This window comes from Malaclemys terrapin, chromosome 5 (assembly GCF_027887155.1).
Source record: "Malaclemys terrapin pileata isolate rMalTer1 chromosome 5, rMalTer1.hap1, whole genome shotgun sequence".
NCBI classification, from domain to species: Eukaryota; Metazoa; Chordata; order Testudines; family Emydidae; genus Malaclemys; species Malaclemys terrapin.
Window position 1 is genome coordinate 122,808,499 of NC_071509.1, and position 27,712 is coordinate 122,836,210.

A 27,712-nucleotide genomic window follows, 5' to 3' on the forward strand; every position below is an offset into this window, starting at 1 on the left:
GATGAATGTTTGATAGTTCTTTCTAAAAATAGGTGGTCTCTATGGCAATATTTCTCTGCGCCCTTGAAGGTGAACATTCATTTTTACTAAGCAAAAACATTTCAGCAGAAATGCTGGGTCTTACTAGCATGATGAGACTACCATTGTCAAAGCTGTGTACTATGAACAGGCACAGGACTTCAGACAAAGATGTCTTTTTGAAACAAATGTAAAAGTTGCAACAAGCTCATTTCTGAAAACCATTACATATCATTGTTTCTTTATCTTAATATCATTGTGTTCCCTTGTGTCATAGACAATTCAGCAGAAACCTGTGCATTTTTTCTATGCAATTTTGGCAAAGAACGCTATCCAGTGACAGAACAGATGGCACTTGACCTTTCCCTGATCACTTCATGAGTTGATTGACTCCAAATATTAAAATGTGAATTTAGAAATTCAGTCAACACTGAGAACGGTAGATGGCAGTTTTTGTAATGAATACCGTTATATATATTTTAATCAAAAGCAATTTCAATTTAACAGGACCCAATTCTCTAGTCCTGACTCACTGAAGGAAATTAATTTTGCCTGAATTAGGACTGAAAGATTTGATTCTTAATTTGAATTCAAAATAAAATATCCCTTTGTCTAATACTTTATGCAATTATATTTGGAAGGGGGTACAAGAAGAATTCTGTTCCATAAGTGCATCTTCTATAGACCCTTTAAAATCAGGTTCACATAATTGCGCATATATATTTGCATGCCATTCATTCATATAAGCATAGATCTGATAGGCATATGTAATTCAAGTACTTTCATGCATGTATGACCACCTAGATACCCAACTGGCCATGTGTGCGTCCAATTACCGATTTGTACACATACACACTGGCTGTCTTTTTTTACATTACCTGTACAGAAATGCATGTGGCAGTTGTAAAAAACAAAAACAAAAAAAACCAAAAAACCACACACACCTGAGCTCTCAAAATTTGGCCTGGGACGCAAGGAGTTGGTGGCCAAAATGTGGTGGTGTTTTTTCCTGATTCTGTTTATGTATTGAAATTTCAAACATAAAACAGTGTGCAAAATAGGAATAAAGGAATTAAAAATTTCGAAGAAAGATTCTGTAGTATCCAGCTATCTTCTAAATGTACATGGGAGGGTACAAGATGGTGCTATAAATCTGTCATTTAAAAATATCTTCTTTGTGGAATGGCTATTTAGAACAAATGAAATTAAAAATACAGAATTAAAATATATACAGATATGGAAACCTATTACACTTATGCAAGTTATTCTGGAAGTCAATAATCTCAAGCATCAAAGCTTCAAGTTTTGTGATGCTTCAAAGCCTGGCTTTAGTGTTGCAGCTGGAAAACATGAAGCCTTGAGATGATCTTAATGAATAAACTTTGACACTCAGAAGCATCCTCTGAATGGAGTAAATTCATCTTTTCAATATTTTTAGTCCTACTAAAATATACTAATAGCTGTGTGTGCAGGCCACAAGTGAGCTTCAGAGAAGTAGGTGAACATGTGCTTATGACAACAGTTCTGTGTACAAAATCATATGTCCCAAGGTGCCCTTTCGCATCTTTTTGTAGATGCAGAGTACAACCTTTGTAGTTTAGATGCAGCCAAAGGAGTCAGAGGATGAAATTCATTGCTGGGTATAAGGCCACTGAAATCGCGGGTGGTATTCCACGAATGACCTGCTCCCGTTGACTATATGTATGTTATGCCTGTTAGGAAATAAGTGCACAAACATCTAACTTTGTTTAAGATGTATTCTTAAAAGAAATGGAATTGCCAAGATGGCGTTCAATGGTTTTTTAAAAATAGTATATCTGGAGTTTTGTAGCCTGCTATGTAAAGTTACATTCATAGACCATTTTTTTGTGGTTTAATGTATGTAAGAAGTGCAATTGCAATGCAAGAGCTACAAAGTAATAGAACCACGACACTAATTCCAAAATTCTCTTGTATGAGTTTCATGACTGAAGAAGTACATCAATAAATTAATGTCACCCAGAACACAATCATTTATAGTGTTTTCAAAACTTCAGTCCTCACTAGGCTTCATGCAACGGGGCATTTGAAGAGGAAAAAAACTGAATTATCTGCTGATATGCATTGCACAATACTGGCTCAGTCTGTGCAGCAGCAATGAAGTTGTTACATCACAACTTCAATCCTACATTCTTTCTGAATCCTGGGATCCTTCCTTCCTGGTAATCAGGAATAGTCCCATTGAGAAAATTCTAAAACGTATTACACGATTTTCCCTATCAGTTTGTATCAAGTCCTTGTCTATTACTCTCCCAAAGTTGCAATACACTCTATTTGCAGTTTGTCCCTGATTCAGCAAAGTACTTAAGCACAAGCTTAACTTTAAGCATGTGAGCAATTCCATCTTTATTTCATCAGCAAAGTATTTTAACCATGTGCCATTGAAGATCATGATACTTAAGCCTGTGTTTAAAATAAATTTTCCTGAGTCAGGGGCTAAAATCAATTGCTCCTTGGTACTTTCAGTGGTTTAGATTTATTTTCAAACAAGTAGCATTGTGTGTTGTGATGGCATTTATCCCTAAAATTGTAAGGCATCAGAAGATAAGCATTTGTGTCTCACTTCAGAATCCTGTCCTTTCTATTTCTTTGGCTCAGAAATAGGATAAAAAGCAGTTTCTCACCTATGCTATAGAAAACCACATTGGACTGAGTATCTGCCAGAGGGACACTGGAATTTCTTATCTTGCTTGTGAGGAAATCATTGCTTGATTGCTTTGGCCTGGGTTAAACAGAGAATGTTTAATAGATATTGTTTCCGAACATTCTCTTCTATATCACACCCTAGATAAATGTTCTGAACATTAGTATTGACAGAACAGGTTGTAGATATTTACTAGAATTCACAACAGGGGGTAGATGGAAGGATTTTTTTTTTTTTTTACTTTCTGCCTGTATATTACATCTCATCATTGCAGCAGTTTTGTATCCCAGGAGTGTTTCCTCTCCATTATGAAACATTTTCATATCTGCTGAACACTGAAATTGTTCTGCGGATTACGAAAGGAAAATAGAGTGTTGAAGTAATAAACATAGTATTTTTGAAGGCAACAAACCTGGAGAACAAAGACTATGTACAGTACTTAACCTGATGAATCGCTGCAAGACTTTCTCCTTCACCGGGTATGAAAAAATAAAAACAAGGAAGAGTTGTCTTTGGTTTATCAGTGCAGATAATATAGGAAAACTGAGCTTTTAAGAGAGCTTCTATTCATTGTTTTGTGGTGCTAGCATCAAACCCATCAGACATAAAAGGGAATGTTTTTCTAGAAAATACACTTAGGTTGACTTGATTGGCTCCGTTTCTAAATTTATAAATGTGAAGAGAGGTGTGAATGTTTAACAAAAGCTGAACAAGGGAGCTACTTCAGGCTAATGCTCTGCTGCTAATTTTGTGGAATGACTTTCCCTTCCCCCTCTCAAACAATTTACTAAAAGTCAATTCCTCCCCTGGGTGTGTTACTGTATGCAATAAAAAGAAATATAATTCGCAAGAAAACCAACTGATACTACTGTATTTTATAAGTGGTCCTTAGTAGATGCTTTGATTACCTCGCTTTATACAACATGTTTCACAGCTATCTACCTAACTTTGTAAGCCCTTTTTGATGACTATCAATGGCAAACCCATTTATGTGGGAGTGTACCTCCATCATTCAACTGTTGGGTTTGCCATACACTTTGCTGTTTGCAGAGGTGAAAAATACATACTCCACAGAGTCTGTCTCACTTCTGTCTGCCCATGGTGGTAGTTGTGGTTTATTTATTTATTGTCTTTTTGTCATGAGAGATATTGCAATTAATAGTAATGGCAATTTTTTTAAACTGTATGCATAGGTTGAAAGTATTTCAATTTTCTTTGTATCAAGTAATACATTCCACTTTCATCTTCAGTTGCCTAAAACAATACATTCTGAGTTAACCGTCTTTCTGTTTTTGTTTCACCGTATATTCTGCAGCTCAGCAGAGCACTATGTGGCACATGTTTTGTGATCAGCCGAGTTCTACTCTGAGACATGAAGGTGTACACATGGTATCTCTCTTTCTCGCCTGCTATTATAGAATCATAGAAATGCAGGTCTGAAAGTCGACCTCGACAGGTCATCAAGCCCAGTCCCCTGTGCTAAGGCAGGACCAAGTAAACCTAGACTATCCATGACAGGTGTTGGTCCAACTTGTTCTTAAAGACCTCCAAGGATAGGTATTACACAACCTCCGTTAGGAGCCTATTCCAGGACTTAACAATCCATATAGTTACAAAGTTTTTCCTAATTTCTACCTAAATCTCCCTTGCTGCATATTAAGCCCATTACTTCTTGTCCTACCTTCAGTGGACATGGAGAATAATTGAAAACCACTGATGACAGTTGTCACCAGTATTATCAAAGCTTGACCTATTTGAAGACTGTTATCAGGTCTCCCCTCAGTCTTCTTTTCTCAAGACTGAATATGCCCAGGTTTTTTTTAACCTTTCTCATAGGTCAGGTTTTCTAAATCTTTTTTTTTTTTCATTTTGATTGCTCTCTGCTGGACTCTCTTCAGTTTATCCACATCTTTCCCAAAGTGTGCTGCCCAGAAATGGGCATAGTATTCCAGCTCAAGTCTCATCACTTCTGAGTAGGGCTGGACATAGGGCTCCTTGTCTTACATATGTCATTCTTGTTAATACACCAATGAATGATATTAGCCATTTTCACAACCGCATCGCATTTTTGACTGATAGTCAATTTTTGATCCGTTATAACCCCCAGATCCCTTTTTAGCAGTACTACCACCTAGCCAGTTACTCCCCATTTTGTAGTTGTGCATGTGATTTTTCCTTCCTAAGTGAAGTACTTTGCACTTTATTGAATTTCATTGTGTTGATATCAGACCACTTCTCTAATTTGACAAAGTGCTTGCAACCCTTCCCAGCTTCGGGTCTTGTTTATATTTTATAAGCCTACTCTACACGCCATTATCCAAGTCCTTAATGAAAATGTTGAATAGTACTGGACCCAGGACTGACCCCTATGGGACGCCACTAGATATTCCCTCTCAGGGAACCATTGATAACTACTTTTTCACTATGGTCTTTCAACCAGTTGTGCACCTACCTTATAGTAATTTTTTGTAGGTCCCATTTCTCCAGTTTGCTTATGAGAATGTGATGTGGGAATCTGTTAAAAGACTTAGTGAAGTCAAGCTAGAACACATTTACTGCTTCTCTCCTATCCACTAGGCCTGTAACCTTGTCAAAGAGTGAAACTAGGGTTTGGCATGATTTGTTCTTGACAAATCATGCTGGGTATTCATTATAACCCTATTAGCCTCTAGGTGCTTACAAACTGATTGTTTTAATTATTTGTTGTAGTATCTTTCCTGATATCAAAGTTTGGCTGACTGATCTGTAACTCCCTAGGTCCTCTTTGTTCCCCTTTTTAAAGATAGGTTCTATGTCTGCCCTCCTTCAGTTCCTCTGGGGCCTTACCTATACTCTGTGAGTTCCCAAAGTTAATTGCCAATGTTTCCAAGATTGCTTCAGCTAGTTCCTTAAGTACCCTAGGATGAATTTTGTCAGGCCCTGCCAACTTTAATACATTAAATCTATCTAAATATTCTTTAACTAACCTTTTCCTATTTTATCTTGTCTTCCTTCCCCCATATTGTTAATATTAATTTTGTTGAGTATCTGGTCACCATTAACCTTTTGAGTGAAGACTGAGGCAAAGGCATTAAACACCTCAGTCTTCTTGATGTCCTCAGTTATTAGCTCTGCTTCCCTACTAATAGTGGACCTATACTTTCTTTCACCTTTCTCTTGCTAATGTACATAAAGAACTTTTTCTTGTTGCCTATTATGTCCCTTGCTCTGTGTAACTCATTTTGTTCCATAGCCTTTCTGATTTTGTCCCTACGTGGTTATGCTATTCTTTTGTTCTCCTGCTTAGCAATTTGTCCATACTTCCATTTTTTGTAGGATTCCTTTTTGATTTTCAGGTCATTAAAGAGCTCCTGAGGGAGCCATGTTGTCTTCTTACTATCCTTCCTATATTTCCTTTGTATTGGTATAGTTTTACAGTTGTGCGTTTTAATATGATCTCCTAGAGAAATTGTCAGCATTTCTGAACTCCTTTTTCCCTTAGATTTACTTCCTATGAGACTTTATCTACCAGTTCTCTGAGTTTAAGGTCTGCCTTTTTTTAAAGTGCATTGCCCTCTGTCCACCTTCCTTTCATGATCACTTTCACCCCAATTGCCTTCCACCTTCAGATGTGCTACCAATTCTTCGCTGTTGGTCAGAATCAAGTCTAAAATGGCTGTCCCCCTTGTTATTTTCTCCACTTTCTGAAACAAAAAGTGCTCCTCAGTACATTCAATTTTGTGTTTTGCTGTGCAGTATACTCCCGATTATCCGAATAGCACAGGGGGCATGGCTATTTTCTGGATGATTGGGAGTTTACATAATCAAGATGGTAGGAACCATTCAGCAGTGGGGTGGTCTTTCCTCTGGCCGGGAGCATGTCATCCTCCTCTTTACAGTCCTGGGCAAGGTTCCCTGCTCTGCCTGTTCCCTTACTCCCATGCCAGCAGGGCTGCAGAGGTCTCCCTGTGCTGCTGCAGGGCCCATGACAACCATGGGCCAGGATTCTTCTCTGCCCCACCAGGACCTCAGTTTTCCCTGTGCCTTGAGCCTGTAATGAGTTTTCATTAAAGCACCACAGTGGCGCAGCTGTTCTGAAGCATCTTTTTAAGTGTAGACTTGCCTAAAGTCTCAATGAAAGTCAATGGGATTTGGTCTACTTAGGGCCAGATTTTGAAAGATATTTAGGTTTACCACATGGTAGGAATTTCAAAAGCAACCTAAGCAGGTTAGGTGCCTAAATCCCATTGATTTCTCTCCATCCCTCTAGATGTAGTTCTAGATAAACATAAGTTTCATAGTGATGCACACTTATTAGCTAGTATCAAGCCTACTCACTATCAGTAGAGAACATTAAAACAGTTTGGGGCTTGTTGATTCACAGATAAATAGACCCTTAATAGATTATTAATAAAGGTAATAGTTACTAATGTTTTTTTTTCTCATTAACATATTATTTTAGCACCAAAGACATGGAACAGCTTGTATCGGACAAACTGTCCATTTTATAATCTGGCATAAGGTGACTGGGACATCCTTTCCTTGCTAGAAGCTTTTCTAGACAAAACTATTAGAGAATATTGATTAATCACAGTAATTACAGTATGTAGCTCATTATCATTATTTGGTCTTGGTCTTCCTTGAGAATACAACAGGCTATTTTTAAAGTATATTTTCTTAATCTTTCACTTGGCCTTGTGGCTGCAGTTTGAAGAGGGATGCTGAAATAGAAATGGTAATACTGCTTCTTAACAAGGGGTCTTTTGGGTGAGAGATGGACTTGGACCCAAGCACCTCTCAATTTTCAGGATGTTCAGATTTAGGTTATGTCTATACTTACCTCCGGGTTCGGCGGTAAGCAATCGATCTTCTGGGATCAATTTATTGCGTCTTGTCAACACTGGTACTCCTGCTCCGTGAGAGGAGTACACGGAGTCGACGGGGGAGCCTGCCTGCCGCATGTGGACCTGCAGTAAGTACCTTGTAGTTCAAACTAAGATACTTTGACTTCAGTTACGTTATTCACGTAGCTGAAGTTGCATATCTTAGTTAGTGTGGAGCAGCCCCCAGATTCAGACATCTCAGCTCAGGCTAGGTAGTAGCTTTGTTGTTGTTTAATACCCAATATATTTTTATGGACTGATAGTGATACTCACATCTGAAGCAATACTCATTCCTTCAAGGACTGTTCACAAAGCTTCCATAAAACACCATCATAAGTGGAATTGAACACCTAGTACGTTCTCCAAATAAAAAGATCAGCTGAAGCAGATATTCTACATGATAACAAAAACTGAGTTAAATATTACCTATTAACTTACACTTCTACAGTAAATAAACCTTAGCATTTTATAAAATGGATTTTAATGACATTTTTATGATACTGCATTTTAAACTTAACAATTTATCAATGATTCTGCAGTTTATCACACGACTGTCATCGCCACATGAGAGTGCTTCACTTGTATTCTTCCCATTGATCCTGTTCTACTGGGACTATTCCTAACATTTCAAATTTCTGAGCGTTTTTAAATAGTCACTACTTTTCTTAAAATATATATACCCACACACCCATATACACACACACATACTTTTTCCTACCTCCTCTCAAGTTACAGTGGCCTGGGGTGCAGGATGGGCAATATTCAATCTTAAAACAATGATAGATTTTAGTTCTGGTGTTCCCAGGGTCTAAAAAAAGTTCCCTAATTCTCAGATGTAGTAGAGAGTGGTGGCCACAGAGAGCTGGTTGTGGGTCCCTGATCCCTGGCTGTCTGGCCTCAGCAGAGATTACAGCGGCAGGGGGGCTACTCTAACTTCTATGACTGAATAACAGTATTATGAAAGCAACAGAGAGTCCTGTGGCACCTTTAAGACTAACAGATGTATTGGAGCATAAGCTTTCGTGGGTGAATACCCACTTTGTCAGACACATGTAATGGAAATTTCCCATTATTATGAAGTTATGCTCCCCTACAACCCTTTTGGCCCTTGCCCTTCCCCAGGAGCACCTGAGACATTCTCTTTCCTTTCATGTGGACAGACAGGCTGGAACAGTAGGCTCATGAATAAATTTCAGACAAAGGACATGTTTTTATGTGACTAATTAATTAACTTTGCTATTACATTAAAATAAAATCCCCAAACTATGAGCATCAAAAAAGTTCATAGAGCTTAATTGCTAAAAAGAAATGAATTTGAATTCTAATATGCTACTTGCCACCAGCTTGGAGTTCAGGTATGCAAAGATAATTCTCCACTGGCTCTTTCCAGCTGTTTTGATGCCATCTTGTAGCTTTAGCAGGCTAGAGATTGTGTCTCAGGCTTTTAATATTTCACCATTAGAAAGTTGAGATTCCCTGCTTTCTAGCAGGGCAAAGCATTTGCTTCTGGCCCAGAAAGATCTGTGTGATTTCAGAACTTAAAACTGCAATATTATTATTAGTGGTAAAGCTAACTTGGTTTTTTTTTTTTTTTTTTTTAGAGATTTCTAATTTATTTTACTTTATAATACATATAAGTTCATGAAAATGTGGCCTTTCACAAAACCATGATGACCATTTTCTACAGTCCTATCTCATACTATATATATATATTATGGCACTCATCACAATACTATAGTACTGGGGAGGGAGGAGGTCAGGGGTGGCGAATTGTATGGTCTCGTGGTGCCCATGCTCTAGGAATATTTAGAGCATGGGGGCCCGGCTCCACTTATGTTTGGGGCTCGGTCTCTCCCCCTCCCTGACTTCCCTGTGCGCCTCCCCCGGGTGCTTTTAAAAGGGCCCAGGTGCCCATGGCGCCACCACTGGCAGCGCAGCGGGGCTAAAGCAGCTTCCTGCCCACCCTCGCTCCTGGAAGCGGACGGCATATGATCCAATACTTTCCATTGCTTCATGAATAGATTTCAGGCAAAGAAAGTGTTTCTTTGTAACCAATTAATTAACTTTAGTATTCCATTTTTTGTAAATAAAAAAAAAACTGTACACCGAATAAGTTCATAGAACTGAACTGCTAAAATGAATTGAATTAGAAATCTACTTTCATTGGAGGCCTTTTTTTTTTTTTTCTCTCCCCATTTTTCAAAAGCGTATTTAAACTGTGAGCTCCCTCTCAAAAGAAGGCCAATTGGAATTGTACAGAATCTTACTGGAATTGCACAAGGCCCTTTATAATTCTTCCAGACATTTTTGTAAGGGCTGATTCAAAACATTAAATCAGAGGTTTCACAAGATGAAGCCCAAACCTCAGCCATAAGCAGAATTTTTTAAGGTTCTCCCACTTTTGTGTGATTTCTTTCCGTGGGAATGCCACAGCTATTCGATTTCAGACTGCTGTCCTCCCTCATGAACCTGATATGTTTTACCAATAAGCATCAAAAGCCACTGAGTATATTTTGAGGGAATTTGGATGTTTTTTTCTTGTTTTGTATCTCTAAAACTTTTTCAAATTAATAAAAAAATGTGTTAGATTTACACAGGAAAAAGCTAGTATCTGATCCTTCAGTGTGCTCTATATAGACAGACTCCCACTGAAGCCAGTGAGGCTTTGTGACAGTACAAGGGTCTGCCTTTGGACAGATCATTGCAGGATCAGGGCATTCACTATTGAAATTCACTATTCAGATAATACAGTATTAACACACAAGCGTTTTCAACAGCAGGGTCTAAATCTGCCAAGGATTGAAGAATAATATAGAAGTAATGGGGCATACTGAGGGCCTGATCCCAAAGCCCATTTAAGTCAATGGTAGTTATTCCTTTGACTCAGTGGGGTTTAGATCAGGCTCTGAGTTTCTAAACCAACTTCCACTGAGTTCAAGTGAGAATTGAATTAGAATCTGATAATTGGCTCAGGAATTGTATATAATGCAACCTTATTTCCTATAACATCTTTCATGTGAATTGTATTTTTCCTTAATGTTTTTCAACGAATTCACAATTTATGTGAAAGATTTTATAAAAAAATATTAATAGTAAGCAAACATGGAAAAACAGAGCAATTTAAAGGGTTAAAACACAGATTTTTTCAGATCAGATCAGATCTTATTGAGGAAGAGTGAGCATATCTTATGTAAAGAGAAATCATGCCTCACCAATCTACTAGAATTCTTTGTGGGGGGTCAACAATCATGTGGACCAAGGGGATCCATTGGATATAGTGTACTTAGATTTTCAGAAAGCTTTTAATAAGGTCCCTCACCAAAGGCTCTTATGCAAAGTAAACTGCCCCGGGGTAAGAGGGAAGGCGCTCTCATGGATTGGTAACTGGTTAAAAGATAGGAAACAAAGGGTAGATCTAAATGGTCAGTTTTTAGAATGCAGAAAAGTAAATGGTGGTGTCCCCCAGGGGTCTGTTCTGGGACCAGTACTATTCAAATGATCTGGAAAAAGGGGTAAACAGTGAGGTGGCGAAATTTGCAGACGATACAAAATTACTAAAGATAGTTAAGACCCAGGCAGACTGCGAAGAGCTACAAAAGGATCTTTCAAAACTGGGTGAATGGGCAACAAAATGGCAGATGAAAGTTAATGTTGATAAATGCAAAGTAATGCACATTGGAAAGCATAATCCCAACTATATGTATAAAATGATGGGGTCTAAATTAATTGTTACCACTCAAGAAAGAGACCTTAGAGTCATTGTGGCTAATTCTCTGAAACATCCACTCAATGTGCAGTGGCAGACAAAAAAGTGAACAGAATGCTGGGAATAATTAAGAAAGGTATAGATAATAGAACAGAAAATATCATGTTGCCTCTATATAAATCAATGATACGCCCACATCTTGAATACTGTGTGCAGATGTGGTTGCCCCATCTCAAAAAAGATATATTGGAAAAGGTTCAGAAAAGGACAACAAAAATGATTAGGGGTATGAGGAGAGATTAAAAAGATTGGGACTTTTCAGCTTGGAAAAGAGGCGGCTAAGGGGAGATATGATTGAGGCCTATAAAATCATGACTGGTGTAGAGAAAGTAGATAAGGAAGTGTTGTTTACTCCTTCTCATAATACAAGAACTAGGGGGCACCAAATGAAATTAATAGGCAGCATGTTTAAAACAAATAAAAGGAAGTATTTCTTCACACAATGCAGTGTCAACCTGTGGAACTCCTTGCCAGAGAATGTTGTGAAAGCCAAGACCATAACAGAGTTCAAAAAAGAACTAGATAAATTCATGGAGGATAGGTCCATCAATGGCTATTAGCCAGGATGGGCAGGAATGGTGTCCCCAGCCTCTGTTTGCCAGAAGCTGGGAATGAGCGACAGGGATGGATCACTTGATTACCTGTTCTGTTCATTCCCTGTGGGGCACCTGGCATTGGCCACTGTCGGAAGACAGGATACTGGGCTAGATGGACCTTTGGGCTGACCCAGTCGGGCCATTCTTATGTTCTTATCTGAAATTAGTAGAAACAGCAAGGTGTAAAGATGGAAGATGTCTTTTCCAAATGGCAGAGGTAACAGGAGAAGACTCACGTGAACAGTGGCAAGATTCTGGGATTAAGGAAAGAAGAAGTGTGGAGGTAGCCAAGAGAAAGTAGGTCTGTGTATTACGCTGGGGCAAGACCATGAAAGATTTTGAAAACAAGGACGATTGTGAATTTGTATCCTAAAATGAATGGGGAAGTAGAGACATACATGAATTTAAATGAACCATTAAACAAAGTAAAATGTAGAGTACTATCCACAGAAATGAGTACAGTGAGTAAAAAAATGTTACCACCATTTTAACTGTTTCTACTTGTTTGATCAGTATTCTCCATTTAGAGACTGATGCAAAGCACATTGAAGTCAACAGGAGTCTTTGCCTTGACTTCAATGGGCTATGGATCATTGCCCAATTTTTGTATTTGTGTGTGTGTGTTTGTTGTGCTGCATACAGCCCTAAGAAACCATTTTGGCACTGTCTGCACATGACTCAGAGATTTAGAGCTGAACAGTGAGCTTTAGAAGTCTTGTATTATAAAAGCGTCTTCACTTTTGAGTGTCTGAATATCTATCATTAAATAGAGTGTGGGTGGTGAGAAGGGTTCCCTTTACACAGTCTTGTTTAAAAGCACCAGAAATACAACCATATATTTAAAGAACTGCTTTAAGGTGCATTAGGATAAAAACACAAGAATCTGAGAACATACTTTTTTATTGTGTATAATGGAGGGGGGGAATCTTTTCTTTCTCCTAAGTAATGTAACCTGCTATCCCCAAAGTCAGGGGTAGTAAATTCGCACCTAGCCTGGCATTTTGGGGAGTCAGCAATTCTCATGTTTCCTATTATGCAAAAAAACAGAAGAAAAAACTTTTTATTCCCTAAGGTCCCAATCCTGCAATTCCTTGAATCTACATGGAACCCCAATAGCCTCTGACCCTTTGCAGAAAGCCAGAACAATGTGTATGTAAGACTTAAATCCCACAAAAGCCCTGTTTTCCGGGGTTAAGTGTTGCATAGACCTTATTCTGACCCTCTGCATGGGGTGAATTTCACACAAAATCCAGAACCATTGTTCCTTTTTATGTGCTACTTTTTATCACTATGTGAATTTGATGGAATTCAACATATCCTCCTGGAAATCTGGAATATGTATGGTTTATCAAATTGTAAAGAAAAGTTTTTGGTTGTGTGCTTATATCCCAGAGGTGGCTGTAGGATACTTGGGGGAGAATAAAAATACTTCCTTGAGCCACAGGTTAAGAGATCTCCCGTGGGTTTGGAAGCTATAAAATGTTCCGGAGAAATACTTCACATATACATTATGCAACATAAAATTCCTGTGATGCTAATTGATTTCCAGTGTTATATACTAGTAAAGTGTACTCCTGAGTGAGAATTTTATATATAGTGCTTCTGAATGACCTATCAAATTTTGAACCTGAGATACCAAAGCTGCATATCCAACAGCTAAAAAAACCCAAACAAACCCTAGAGCAGGGATTGGCAACCTTTAGCACGCAGCCCGACAGGGAAATCCGCTGACGGGACGGGACAGTTTGTTTACCAGCAGCGTTCGCAGGTTTGCCCGATCGCGGCTCCCACTGGCCAGAGTTCACCATTCCAGGCCAATGGGGGTGCGGGAAGCGGCATGGGCCGAGGGACATGCTGGCCTAGAGAAACAAGATGGATGAGGTAATATCTTTTATTGGGCCAGCTTCTGTCGGTGAGAGAGACAAGCTTTTGAGCTACACTGAGCTTTTCCTCATGTCTGGGAAACTAACTTAGGCCAGGTCTACACTACAAACTTACATCGGTATAACTACGTTGCTCAAAGGGGTCTGAAAAATCCACCCCCTTGAGCAATGTAATTATACTGACCTACCCCCTGGTGTAGACAGCGCTATGCCAACATGAGCGCTTCTCCCATTGACATAACTACCGCCTCTTGCAGAGGTGGATTAACTATGCCAAAGGCCAAAGCTCTCCCTTCGGCATAGTAGCATCTTCATTAAAGTGCTATAGCAAAGCAGCTGCACCACTGCAGAGCTGTACATGTAGACAAGCTCTCAGAGTCTCATTGCTAAATACAAGATGGAACAAATTGTTTAGCGTAAGTAGTTAAAAAATATTTCAAGGGATCATTTAACCTCTTTATGCCTCATTATGCCTCATTTTCCCCATGGTGGCAATACTTTCCTACTTCCCTCCCCCTACTGGGATATCACGAGGATAAATACATTAATGTTTCAAAGACATTCAGGTACTGTGGGGATGGGGACTATATAAGTATATAGGGCGAAGGAAATGGAAGGAGAAATTCAAATAGAAAAATGATCAAAGCTGAACAGCCTAAAGATGAGACAGTGCAGAGCAAGTGTATTAATGACATTATCCTTGCAAAGTGACATATCCATAATAAGGAGAAGAGGGTTTTACAGCAGCTAGGAGGTTTTCATCACAGCATCTACTGAAATTAAATCAAATAAAATTTATTTTTCTACGTATTGCTTTTTGTTGTTGGGGATGGAGGGATTCTGGTGGGAAGTCCATTGCCAACATTGACATCATTACAGTTTCTCAATAAAACCTGTAAAATATAAAAGCCCTATGCTGTTTGCCTGATTTGTTTTTAAAGGGACCAAGTTAATATATCTGTTTCTGAGCAGATATTATGAAACCATGCAGTTTAATCTCAGACTAGAAATCAATATTTGTTCTTCCCTCTACAGAGTGTTCCAAAAAAGTCCACCCAAACATTTTTATGTCAATACAAATTGTTCATTACTAGCATGCTGCTAAGTAAACAGGGTGTTTTAACAGAAGGAAATTTACTATGGAGATGATGGCTAGCATACAGAGGCCTACTAAGACCAAAAATAGCTTCACATACAAGGCATTTTTCTCAATGAATAAACGAATCATAGAAAACAACAACAAAATTATGAGTTAGACAGTGACCCTTTGAAAGTACAAAGCTGACAACTGGCATGGATGCCACATACAGTAGAGAGCTTAGTGAACACCAAAATACTTAAGGCAAATCTCAAACAATGACTCGGAGAGAACAGAATTAAAAACAGAAATGTATCTGTCATCCTAAAGATGAATTCATTAAACCCTGAACCTGCTAGTGACTGCCATTGGATGCACCTAAGTGCCTATGTGGAGATTCCTACTTCATATAGGATGTGTGTTTAAAAAAAAAGACATGGGGAAATTGTTTTTAAAAACTCTTCCCCTTCCCCAGCCCAGTAAAATGTGTCAGAGAAGGTCTAACATGACAGTGTGATACTATTTATCAAGTATCACCTCCAAAAAGCAATATCATTCTGAGTGATACCATAGTAGTAGCCGTTTTAATTTGTGCCCTCATCTCTTTCAAAAGTATTGTTTCCAGGAATGATAGTAAAGAAACAGAGACACCAACCACAATCCAAAAACAACATGTTTAGAAAATTACGCATCCTCCCTAATAACCTCAACACACTTTGTTTTAGGAGCTAACTACTTCCATTTCCCTCAAATGATTCAGTCTCTCCCTAAACAAAAAGCAGTTACCAAGGAATTAGGGCAGCATAATTTGCAGAAAGTTAAACTGCTAAATGATTTGGTGAAGATGATAGAACTACTAGTGAAATAACAATTGCTAGGTGTTAAGAAGGGAACATTTCCTCCACAAATATAAAAGGATTTTAATAATCTCCTGAGTGAACTATGTGAAAGTTGCATCATGTTTCTGAGGGTACATCTACATTGCAATTGGAGGTATGATTGTAGCATAGGTTGGCATATCTCATTTCCTTCACTTCCACTGACAATCATAACTAGTGGACATCATCTATAATTAACTAAGAGTATCTAGGTACAAATTTTGCTGACACCATAAACGATAAAGGGAAAGGCACATTTTTTCTGTTATAAGTTTTTTTCTTATCTAGCATTCTGCATACTATTGTTAATTTCTATCAGAGATAGCCATAAATGTTAGGTGTGAATTGCAAATTACGATCTTTTTTCCCCCAAAGAGTACAATGAAGTAGAATATGCATCATGTCTTTAAATTGGTACAGTAGTTAAATTTTGAAGTCTCTGTGTGTGTGTGTCTAAAGTTTAGGTGTATATGGATGCTGTTTTAGCATGGACCATCCTTGCTTTTCATTTTCAGCTACTCCCCCGCTCCCTTCCTGCTACTTGGTCTTCATACAATGTTTTTCTCTTTCTGCATATGTGAGATTAACTATAACCAACTCTGTATAGGAAAATCAGATTAAAAAGCTTTACAGAGGGAGATAGAACAAAGAGGATTTCTTATATGAAAATGCTAAATAAAAATAAAACAAATCATGTTGTGTCTGTATATGCATATATAGTACACAGAGAGTGCATGTGTGTATATCTATATATATCATTTCAGGTTTTATTTTCCTTTGTACAGGCACATATTCTTCCTTGAACTCTTTTTAAAGATGATATTGTGAGATTTAAATCCTATTAAGCTTAATGGGTGTTATAAGGTAAAAATGAAAAGATTAAAAACCTTTATCAGTGCTTTCAGGAGGACACGGTGTAATATTAATAAGAACTTGTAATGAGACTGCTCCATACTGGTTACAGATTCCAGTAGCTATCTGCATTGAGCTCATGACATACATTTTGTTAAATCCAGTATCAAGACTTCAAAGCTGTGGCACTTCATTTTTGAAATGAAAGGTGTTAAATGTGGACTAATTTTCAATTAGTTTCCTTTTTAGTGAGAGGTACAGCCCAGAGAACATGAATATCTAGTGCTTTAGTCCAGTTTGATTTTTTGCATTCAGATACACTTTAGCATTCAGCTTTGGCTACTAAAAAGGGAGTGCTTTTCACCAATTTGGTTAATTTAACATACCCTCTCTACACACAGGCACATCATACATTGTTTGAAAGCTTATTATGTTTACTTTAAGATGAGGTCTCAGGTACGATGTGGAGCTGTCAAGTGGTGCCATTACCATAGAAAGGGGGATAAACAATGACAGCATCAACACCTTGTAGAAATATATACTTCAACCTTTTGCGTGTATCCAAGAAAGTGAGACAGGAAAGAAACAAAGGAAGACTGTTTTCAAAGTAATATGGTCATTACAAGTGGTACTTTTACATTTTTGTAAACATGTAGCATTCCCACTCTGTTACAGCGTGTACACACAGCGCATCATTCTCCTTTGTCCTGCACTTCACACAGTCATTTACATCAGTGCAAAGTGAGCATAAAATGCTACAAATTAGAACACTGGTGTAACTGACTACACAAGATGCAAACAACAGAATTAGGCTTGTATATTATATATAATTTTTTAAAATATGATTTATATATATAGTTCAGATTACAAAATTAAACTTTTTCTCCAAGTTTGGCTGTTCCAAAAGCATCCCAACCCCTAGTTCCCTCTATCCTATAGGAGCACTCCAAATCTCATTATATACTGGTTGGATTTAACAACATCTCTTTGTCAACGTAAGTCAGCAGAAATTACTTTATATCTTTATCCTGACTGTAGAGGGATACAAGAGAGTAGCTCTGTATTCCTATTTGGGGCCTAGAGGGTAGTTAACTAGTGGAACAGATTACCAAGCCATGTAATAATTTCTTCATCACTTTGAGCCTTTTAGATCAAGGTAGGCTTAAGTTCAACCACAAGCTCTTGGGCTACATGCAGAAAACATCAGGTGAAATCTGTGGCTCGAGCAAAACTTGTTCCATATTGACATAATGTCATATTGACATGCATAAGGTTTCTGGTCAGCTTTACTGTACAGAAAAAGGTTTGGTGTTATGGACTTAGCTGTCTAAGTTTTGATCTCTGCATTGTATTATTCCCCTTCCTCATTTTGGCTCTGCACTGTGGATGATGTTGGTGCTTTTTTTGGTCCTTGCTCTATTTGTAAGTATCATCAGGATCCAAGAAAGCTCAAACAGTTTTATTTGGCACAGATTTCAGAGTTAATGATAGATTTTAAGAGAGGATAGCTTAAGAGAAATCTTCTCATCATAACCATAGTCCTCTTCATTGACTATCAGTGCTATAATACAAGGCTTTTGCAATCTTTTATAAAATCTTTTCTGAGCAGATACTACAGGCTAAGATTTGGTATCATTCTGCAACACCATGCTTCATCTTGCTTTTTATCCAGTTAAGACTGGAGATTGACTCTAATGTTATGATACTTCAATCTAACAAGATTAGAAGGCTTAAACCCAGCGTCTTATTTTAGGAATGAGAAAATCTGACTATTGTATTTCACTCATGAAACAGGTGCCCCAAAAGATAAAATATCCAGATTATTTTCTGTTTTTCTTCAGGGATGTCTCAGTCTTCTGATTATAAAGATTTGAGTCAATTCAAGGATAATTAGGATTTTTTTTTCTTCCTCATCATCAGCAGCATACAACTTGCCCTTTTTGTAAGTCCTTTGATTTCTCCTTTGCAGAATTGTATACAGAGCTGCGGGAGAGCTCCACTGATTAACATGACAGCAGCTGAACGCTCTTTGCCAGTGTATGCAATTCCCCTGCTGCCATCATAGGTTCATTGTCCAATGCTGACAAAATTAAGGATGCTAATCTGTGGAACTCAGTAACAAAGGGATTATTTTAAAGAGAAAAAACATAATATACAAGTGTATTGGTTTCATGCAATTCTGCTCCATTTTTGAGATAGTAGCTCTTTTTTAAAAGGCACACTTTGAGCAGATTTAGAAATTTAGTTAATGGCATGAACTAATTGAAACTAGGTTAATAAAGCCCTCCAGTTAAGAAAAAGAGAAAAAAGATAAGTGTGTGTGACCATTCTCTTGTGCTTGGTGTGCTGATAAATTAGGATGGTAAAAATATACAAAGAGATGATGGAATGAGATTTGGATTCCTGTACGCCTGACTGCTAAAGGAAGAACCTTGTAAATCAAAGGATTGCTTATGAAGATTTTCATCTTGTATTTAACCAAAATACATCTTTGTTGTATACTGTCAACCAAATGCAGCTGTTTAGATTTACTTTAAAATCTTTGTTACACGATGCAGAATTTCTGTTGAATTCATTTGATCACTGACTCTAGGTTTTTTTTTTTTATTCTGTCCCTAAAGTGTTTCTCAGATATATAGCCCATGGAGAATTATTCTAGCGCGGACTCTAAAATATTTAGGAGGTTATTCCCTGTATGGCTACCTCTGAAATCAGATTACTGCATCCTGATCCCACTCTTCATTGAAATGTATTGAAATTACATGAACTTCGCTTTAATATGTGGAAGGTCAAAAAAAGCCTTGTATAAAAGGGAACACCATAACAGCACTAATATAGGAGACAAATAATTCAGATGAAAACAATAATAACTTTGCTTGTTTATCTGAAATGTCACATTGGCTGCCATATACTTCCAACCTGGAATCTCAACGGCTTGTATTAATTAAAAGTAGGTTTGTTAGTAATTTGAAATACTGGTTTGTTATATTGACATAAAACTCAAGTTGCATTGCTATTTAATTTGTGTCAGATTTGGATGCAAAATAGCTATATTTACAGCAAAATTATCTTCTATGGCTATTCTGTACATGAAATGATGACAGGATATTTAATAGTGATCCACACTGCATAAGAGATTGGAGTGGAGAATAAATGTTATAATTAAATAATACTTAGCACATATGCAGCATAGCAGTTTTCATTTTCATAGCACTTTGCAAAATGATAACTCTCTAACTTTCACAGTACCCCTGTAAGGTAAGTTGATACCATCACAGTTTACTGGTGAGGAAACCAAACCATGTTGAGGCTGATATTCATAACTGCTGACCTACCCCAAGTCAATGTGAGTCGCACATGCTTTGCAGTTCAGAAAATGAGGCCTTAAGTGATCTCACTGCGGCTTCAGAGATAGGCAGTGTCAGAACTGGAATAAGAACTCTGGAGTTTCTGACTCAGGCCTGTGGTCAGATCACTTAACCGTGTCTCTTTTGTCACCTGCCTTTTGAAATAAACCTGCTGTTCTAAGGAATTTATTTTTCTATTTTCCAGAAATTAGGCTTCAGTCCTGTAAAGGGATCCCTTTCCAGGATTGTGAGGCCTTTAGTTACTTAAAACTGGATATGTAAGTGTCCCATGCATCTTCCTTTCCTTCTGTTCTCAACATCAGAAAAAAATGAAAAAACCCTTCTACTAAGAAATGATCTTCTCTGGGTTTACTTCCCAACCTGGGAGACCTTTTACATATGGTCTGTCTAAATCATGCTTGGTTATATCAGGTAGTATATTCTACATGCATGCATGGCACAAATGGATTTAAGAGGCACTGTGACTTTATAATACCTCCCTGGTATTTTTAGGGTTATTGGGTTTAAACTCATAGCGACAGACAAGAAATATTGTGTATCTACACTGATTTTTCATCATAATGGAGGAATCAACTCTGCTGCTCAATTGCAAAGCAATGTGAAGAGTTGCAAAAACTTTAATTTGAAAGGTGATGACAAATAGCTGTAATAACTTATGCAAAATGTTCCATTTGCTTCACACAGTGAAAGTAGTGGGCAAGGCTTTCAGTTAACTGTAGAAAGACAGTGTACAGTATCCAGAAGGCAGACAGCCATGATTGACTTTAAGTTACTGCAGGATAACGGGACATTTTTCATTGTTCTCTTCCTACTTTATAAAACCTTCAGCATTAAATCTTTTACACCTTGCCTGCTTGTAGCTCTGCTTTATTAGTTACAGCAATGAACTTATTCAGGGATAATTTAGCTTAGCAAATTGAATGGATAGCTGCATTCCTGCCTTAAATGTCCATATCTTGCTGCAAAGCATGGCCATTTTCTGAAACCTCCTCTTGAAATGAGGATGCTGGATGCTTCAATTCTCTGACACTCTGCTGGACTACTCCTTAAAAGGACACTGGGGGGGGGTGCATTTAACATATACTATATCTTTTTTTATTAGTAAGTTAATAAAGGTGGTAGGGAAATTGGAGAGGGAGAAAATAAATCCCTTTGATTTATGGTTACTTAGTGATACTACAGGTGACAAATTCACCAGTTTCTGGCTCTTTTCAAGACACTATTGCAGGTTTCCCATTCATTATTTCTGTGTATTGGGCTTTGTTTCTGTAGCATAGTGGATGTTGCCCTTGCCAGAAGGCAGCATTAGTTGATCGCTAGGAGCCGATTCAGGTTATTGTAAAAACTATAGTGTTGATTCCGGTGCAGCCGGAAATCAATAAAGAAGAGTGCTTTTTAACCGACTAAAATGAAGAACAATTACCTACGGTAGATAAATTACATTCTGTATTGGATCATTCCCTACACCGGGAGCTGGTGGGCACAAAACTGAGGTGTTGTAGAAATTAAGCAGTTGACATGGTGACAGATGGGGTATACCAAAGAACCGATTTAACCTGTGTTGGTAAATTAGATGGGTGGTTATATAAATTGTCAGAGCTAAGAAAGTTCTTCAAAGTCATATGAATTTAGAAGCAAGTTGGGAGGGCTTCATTTTTTTATTTTTTTATTTTTTATTTTTTTTTGGAGAAGGGTTTATCATGTTCACCCTTTTGTTTTTTACTCTTGGCTTCCTTACATAGCCTTGTTGTCTATGAACTTTTGGGCCAAGGGTGATTAAAGTGTAGTTGTGACATGAACAGGGGAGTGCAAAGTAAGCTGTGCTTCAGCATTTGTATTACATTAACAGACTCATCCTGCCTTCTTTGCATGCCCACAACTCCAGTCCCACTGAAGTAAATGGGAGTTATGGGTCTTCAAGGAACATGGAATCAGTCTTCAGGCCCCTGCCAGATTAATATTTGTCTCTGGAATGACTTCTCCTCAGCACCTCCACAACACAAATATCCATAGAGTCCTTAGGCCGAGACTTGTTGTTTTGGTTTCATTCTTAGGTAGCATTTTTTATTTTGGGTTTTATTTGGATGTCCGTGTGTACTGGGGAGGGGGACTTTTTTCTGCTCTATCAGAATTATGTATTTGGGAAAGTTGCTCTATTTGTAAGAATAATATTTTAGTAATTTTAAAGCACCCAGAAGCCTTTGGGCATAAGTGCCTTAAAATTGATTTTTTCGTTAGCTCTCTGCTATTATTTTATATAATTACGTTACCACAAACCAGTCAACAGTAATATCCATTTTCAAACGCCCTCCAGCACAATTGTTTTTCCGTTAACCATTGTCACATTTCACTCATTGGATTTGAAAATGGAAAATGATGAATGGCTCCAGTGTTTTTTATGGCATGTTCCATTTCTAAGCTTTCTGCAGGGATATTCAAATCTCATTTATTTAAGATTTTTTTACTACACAAGATAAATTTACCCTTTTAAGAACCTGTTTGCCCCCTAAGATGCCTGTAAAACACCTCCCACTCTCACACAGGAGCTCTCTAAACAATCCCCAGGACTACGCATATTCAAAGAATCATTTCAATGAGAATTCTTTATGGCAGGCTTAAGAACCAGTTCAGTCTTTACCATTTCAGTCTGAACTGATTTAGTGCCAGTGTGCATAGTTCTAAAACAGCTGAGAACCATCTCACAGAACTGGTCAAAAAATTTTAACTGGAAATCCCTATGAAATATGCCATTTCATTGAAATAAAAATTTTCATTAGGAAAATGTCAATTTTGATATTTTTTTATTTTCTGACCAGAAAATTTAAAACAACTCGTTTGTTTGTTTCAAATTGATATTTCAGATTGAAATGAAAATGTACATTTCCTTTTGGCTGAAAATGTCATTGTGTGTCAGTCTTTGGAAACTAAAAAATATTTACAGCACGCAATTTATAGGAGACGTATATATTTTATTCTATATATTCAAAAAGGGTCTAAGGTTGTGGGAAACATTATAGGCTACACTATTTCCCATGCTAAAGCCCCCTTTGCTGATCTAGAGGGCAAAGTATCCACAAAGGGGGTAGATGCAGTCAGTTGGGAATTCCCATGGCATGGAGGAGATTGCAGATGGTGCAGGGAGTATGACTTAAAGAAAGGGAGCATGGCTGGACTTCTGCAGCTCTTCAGCAAACACCAGTTGGCATACTGGCTTCCTGGAACTCATCAAGGAGGGCCAGCTCCAGGCACCAGGTGCTTGGGGCAGCCAATGGAAAAGGGCAGCACATCCGGCAATTCGGCGGCAGGTCCCTTGGTCCCTCTGGGCTGGAAGGACCTGCCGCCGAAGTGCCACTGATTGCGACTCCCCCGGCCCCGCCGCTTGGGGCGGCAAAAACCCGGAGCTGGCCCTGTCAGCAAGCTAGCAAAGTTTAGGGCAGCTTTGAGGCTTCTCTAAGCTATGCAGGAGACCAGGATGGTATGGAGTCTGCCCCAGGATTGGGGTCCTGCCTCTCAGCAGCATCTAGTGTATATTGGGTGCAGCCGAGACTCAAGGGTTTAGCATGAAAATACTGCAGAACATGTCTCCTGGAAACTGATCCATTGGCAAGTAAAAACCAGCAACATTTCAGCAACTTTTCTTAAAACTGGGACATGATTTTTTCCCCCCCACGGGGGTATTCTTACAGTCCATTCTGGATTTTTCACATACCTCTTATTGCGAGTGGCTGGTTCAAAAAATTCAGAGTAATGGCAAATCTGACAAATTTTTTTTGTTAAATCAGCCTCAATCACATGTCAACAAAAATGTACAATAACATTTTGAAACTATTTGCCTTATGATTTTTTTATGTGGCTGCTTAAATGATGTTTAAATATTGTTAATGTTAGGGCAGTGTGGCCAATAGATATTTTCTCTTTGTATCCACCCAATTTTCCTGTTAGGCCAATACCATGTGCTTTTGAAAATCCCTCTTCAATGTCTAAGACAGCTTCTGGTACATAATGCCTCCAAAAGAATCTGAACCTGTGCATCAGTATAATCTGCCCATGCCTATGACAAGCCCTTCATAAAGAAGTATATAAATCACATTCGCTGTATTTGTTCTACCCTTCATTTGGGATGAATACAAAATTAATAGAAAACTATGTGAACTGATTCAGTTTGTCATGGAAAAAATATACAAATCTCATTATGGATTCATTGAAATATCTCAAAATACCGTTTAGCAAACTCAGAGTATAAGGCTTGGGAGTAGATTTCGTTCCCCTGGCTCCCAGTTGCAATGCTTGAGCACATAAAAGAAAATGGCAGTATAAATGTCAAAAGGTAATCACTATGTCCTGGCAGCATTCAGTGGCACCAACATTATAGTGTGATATTGGTCTTTTAGCACAAGAGAACGACAGAACTAGGTTGCTGAACAGTACCAAGAAAGTGAGACATAGATATAAAACAGAGGGAAAATTATGTTCCAAAATAACTTTTAAAATAGGGTGCAATTGATGCTATTATAACCTGTTTCTCAAATAATAACTGGAGCTTGGTAACCTTACTACTTATTGAAAGAAAAGCAAAATATAAAATGCACTGAAAGTTATAAAATACCTTTTAAAGAACTCCCTGGAAACATCACAAGGTCTGTGTGTCTCCCTCTCATGCATACACATTTTTGGTCATTAAAAGGAATGGATTTTCAGTGTTTTTGACTTCTTCCATGGAGAATTTGCTTTCCAAATTCACTTAAATGTGGCATTGGAATATTATTTGTTTATTTTTTCAGGCAACTTGGAGTTAGACACTTGATATTAAAATATACAGACATGAAGTTTTGTTATGAATACATATGAGCCTAAATTTCAAGTTCTGAAAGCTTATCAGGAACATAGTCAGTAGTTGCTGCCGCTGGCCTTCAGTGTAAGGGAGACATAGTTATGGTAACTATAAATTATCTCACACATTTAAAGTTAAGCATGTTCTAAGTTGAACTGAAACAAAGTAACTCAGAACTGGTTTTCTAGATATTAATTATTATTATGATAAAGATGGGCTCAAAAAATCTGTTCTGAGTCATGGGACCTCTCTGTGTATCTTTTGTTTCATTAAAGAATTTGACTTTTCAATGTAACCAGATTTTTAATAAAAAATTCCCAAATTCTACATATTTAAATATGTTTTTTCAAAGTTTTTTTAAAAATATAAATAAGTAATATTTTCATTTTATACTGACAGTACCCTGAGTTCTCCTAGTGCTTGAGATACGTCTCTTATTTTAATCAGCCAACACTGAATGCCTAGCCCAGGCAGCCACCACTGAGAGTGTTTTGCATGTGCTGTCTCATTTTGCTCTTAATATGTGCTTTTGCTAATGCCTTTTTTCCCCATTTCTGTTTTCCCCCCCAGGCTACATATCTAAACAAAGTTGTGAGCCAAAACCTCAACACAAGGGACAGAAAGTCAGCACATACTCCCACCGAGGACCCTTTTAGATATTCATTGGGCAACCAAGCAACTGCCTACGAAAGCAAAAGCTGTCAGCTGTCAAGTCTGTGTCTGAGTAACCTCCTGAAAGATAAAGAAATAGTGGAAGTCATCAAGCACACAAGAGACACATATGAGACCCTCACTTCAGAGGTCACCCAGAATGCTTTGGCCAGCGCTACACAAAATACAACCAAGCCAACACCCAAGACAGAGAGCTTCCCAGGGTTGGCTGGGGCGCCGAAGGATCAGACTGCTGTACCCCGGCAGCATTCCACTTTCACGGGGAGATTTGGACAGCCTCCGAGGGGACCCATCTCCTTACACATGTACAGCAGGAAAAATGTTTTCCTCCACCACAACTTACACACGGCAGAGCTGCAGACTTTAGGCCAAAAAGATGGCTAACTGAGTCCTCATATTCTTGGTGTAGAAAGAGATAAAGTCAGTTAAGGGGGAACATTGCTCATCTAGAGCTCAGTCTTAAGTTCTCATCTGCTGCTACCTTTAATTTTTTAACTTTTAGCATTGTACATGGGCTCCATATTTTCCCTGTTCAGGGAGGGTGGGGATGGGGTGGACTAGCATGTTAACTTAAGTAACTAGATTGAATTGTCTTGCCGAAGTCACCATATGTATAATAAATGGGACCATCTTGCTGGGATCTCTAGTCCAAAATAGGCCCAATATTTTTCTCATCTTTTTGCCTCTGTAAACCACTGACAACATTGAAGTTTTCCAGCAGGTGATCTCAAATAGCAATGTATTTATTTAATAATGTTACTGTGAAAGTAGATGTGAGGAATGAGTAGGTAAGTAACTAGTAAACACTCCTGAATTGTATAGAGACAAGGAAGATAATGAGACTGAAGTCTTTGAGGCACTCTCTTTGTATCATGTTTTTTGTTTCTTTGAACAATGACATTTGCTCACATATAAACTAGAGATTCACTGGCTTCTGTTGTGTGAATTTTGAGAATGCCTCATCACACCAGTAGAGGAAGAGACTGCTTTTAATTTTCTTCTAAATGTTCAGTTCACACAGGTTCACCAAGGATTTCAGACAGAGTAATTGGAATTCAAATTGAGAGTGACAGCTTTGATCCTCCAAAAACTTTGTATTTTACTATTTTTGTTGTATTATGACGTCACATTTTAGTGATATTTGTTGTACTTTCACAGATGAACAGCACAGACTATCAGGCTGTGTCATCATCTAATGTCATGCCACATTCCAGTGTATCAAACTGAAAATGGATGAAAGACTAAAGTAATTCCATTGTCTTATCCAGTCCTTATCGGCTGATGTCCAAATTACTCTAATGTAAATCAGCATCAGAGGGGTAGCCGTGTTAGTCTGGATCTGTAAAAAGCAACAGAGAGTCCTGTGGCACCTTTAAGACTAACAGATGTATTGGAGCATAAGCTTTTGTGGGTGAATACCCATGCATCTGATGAAGTGGGTATTCACCCACGAAAGCTTATGCTCCAATACTTCTGCTAGACTTAAAGGTGCCACAGGCCTCTGTCGCTTTTTGTAAATCAGCATGTCTCCAAGGCTACATCTGTGGTTAATGATCTGGAATAGTTGATGACTTGGACTAACTCTGCATGTTTGGTAGTCTGTCATATTACACACCTGCTGAAACCCATATATTCCTAGCTGACCTACAGCATTCTAGTCTCAGAGGAACTTGAAGTAATCTGATCACACTGAAGAGCTTGCAAACATGCCAATGACACACAATCCTGTTTGCCCCTTCCAACAGACTTGAAACTGAGTGGCTAAGACAAGATATGCTAAACATGTGGCATATACAAAACTTGATTCTTAGCCTAACATGTCTCTGATGGCAGGTAATCTGTTTGAATAATAAACCATATAATAGTTTGCTCTTGAATAACAAGAATCTCCTGCATTTCAGGGCATAAGAAGCAGACCAATAAATCTGAATAAGGTCACCTCTCTTTTTATTTATGAGAAAGTATGTAGGAGGAGGAAGAAGGGGTTCAGCAGATCCTTACTCAAAGATTCAAGTAGCTAACATACCCTACCAACAAATAGAAAATGAAACTCCTAAAGGTCAGCAGTCAAGTAATGCACACAATACCATGTACTAGGATAACAATTACCTACAAGTAAGCATAACATCTGCCTAGCCACACAATCCAAGCAGTCTTTCATAGTTATCAGATTTGTGTAAAGACTGCTTGGGGGAAGAAACACGTGGATTACAGCCCTTGGAAAA

The 27,712-nt window shown here is 38.1% G+C and overlaps 1 protein-coding gene across 3 annotated transcripts in view; it reads left to right on the forward strand.

The window, feature by feature from the left end:
- The window catches only part of CCSER1 (coiled-coil serine rich protein 1), a 1,155,725-nt gene extending 1,128,865 nt beyond the window's left edge, over nt 1–26,860 (forward strand). For 2 of the 3 annotated variants that reach the window (XM_054029822.1, XM_054029821.1), the window contains exon 10: nt 25,386–26,860. In XM_054029822.1, the coding sequence (XP_053885797.1) occupies nt 25,386–25,871 (486 nt within the window). In that variant the 3' untranslated portion in view covers nt 25,872–26,860. The remainder of the gene's footprint in view (nt 1–25,385) is intronic. The other variant, XM_054029823.1, reaches the window with a different exon arrangement.
- Nucleotides 26,861–27,712: the final 852 nt, after the last annotated feature.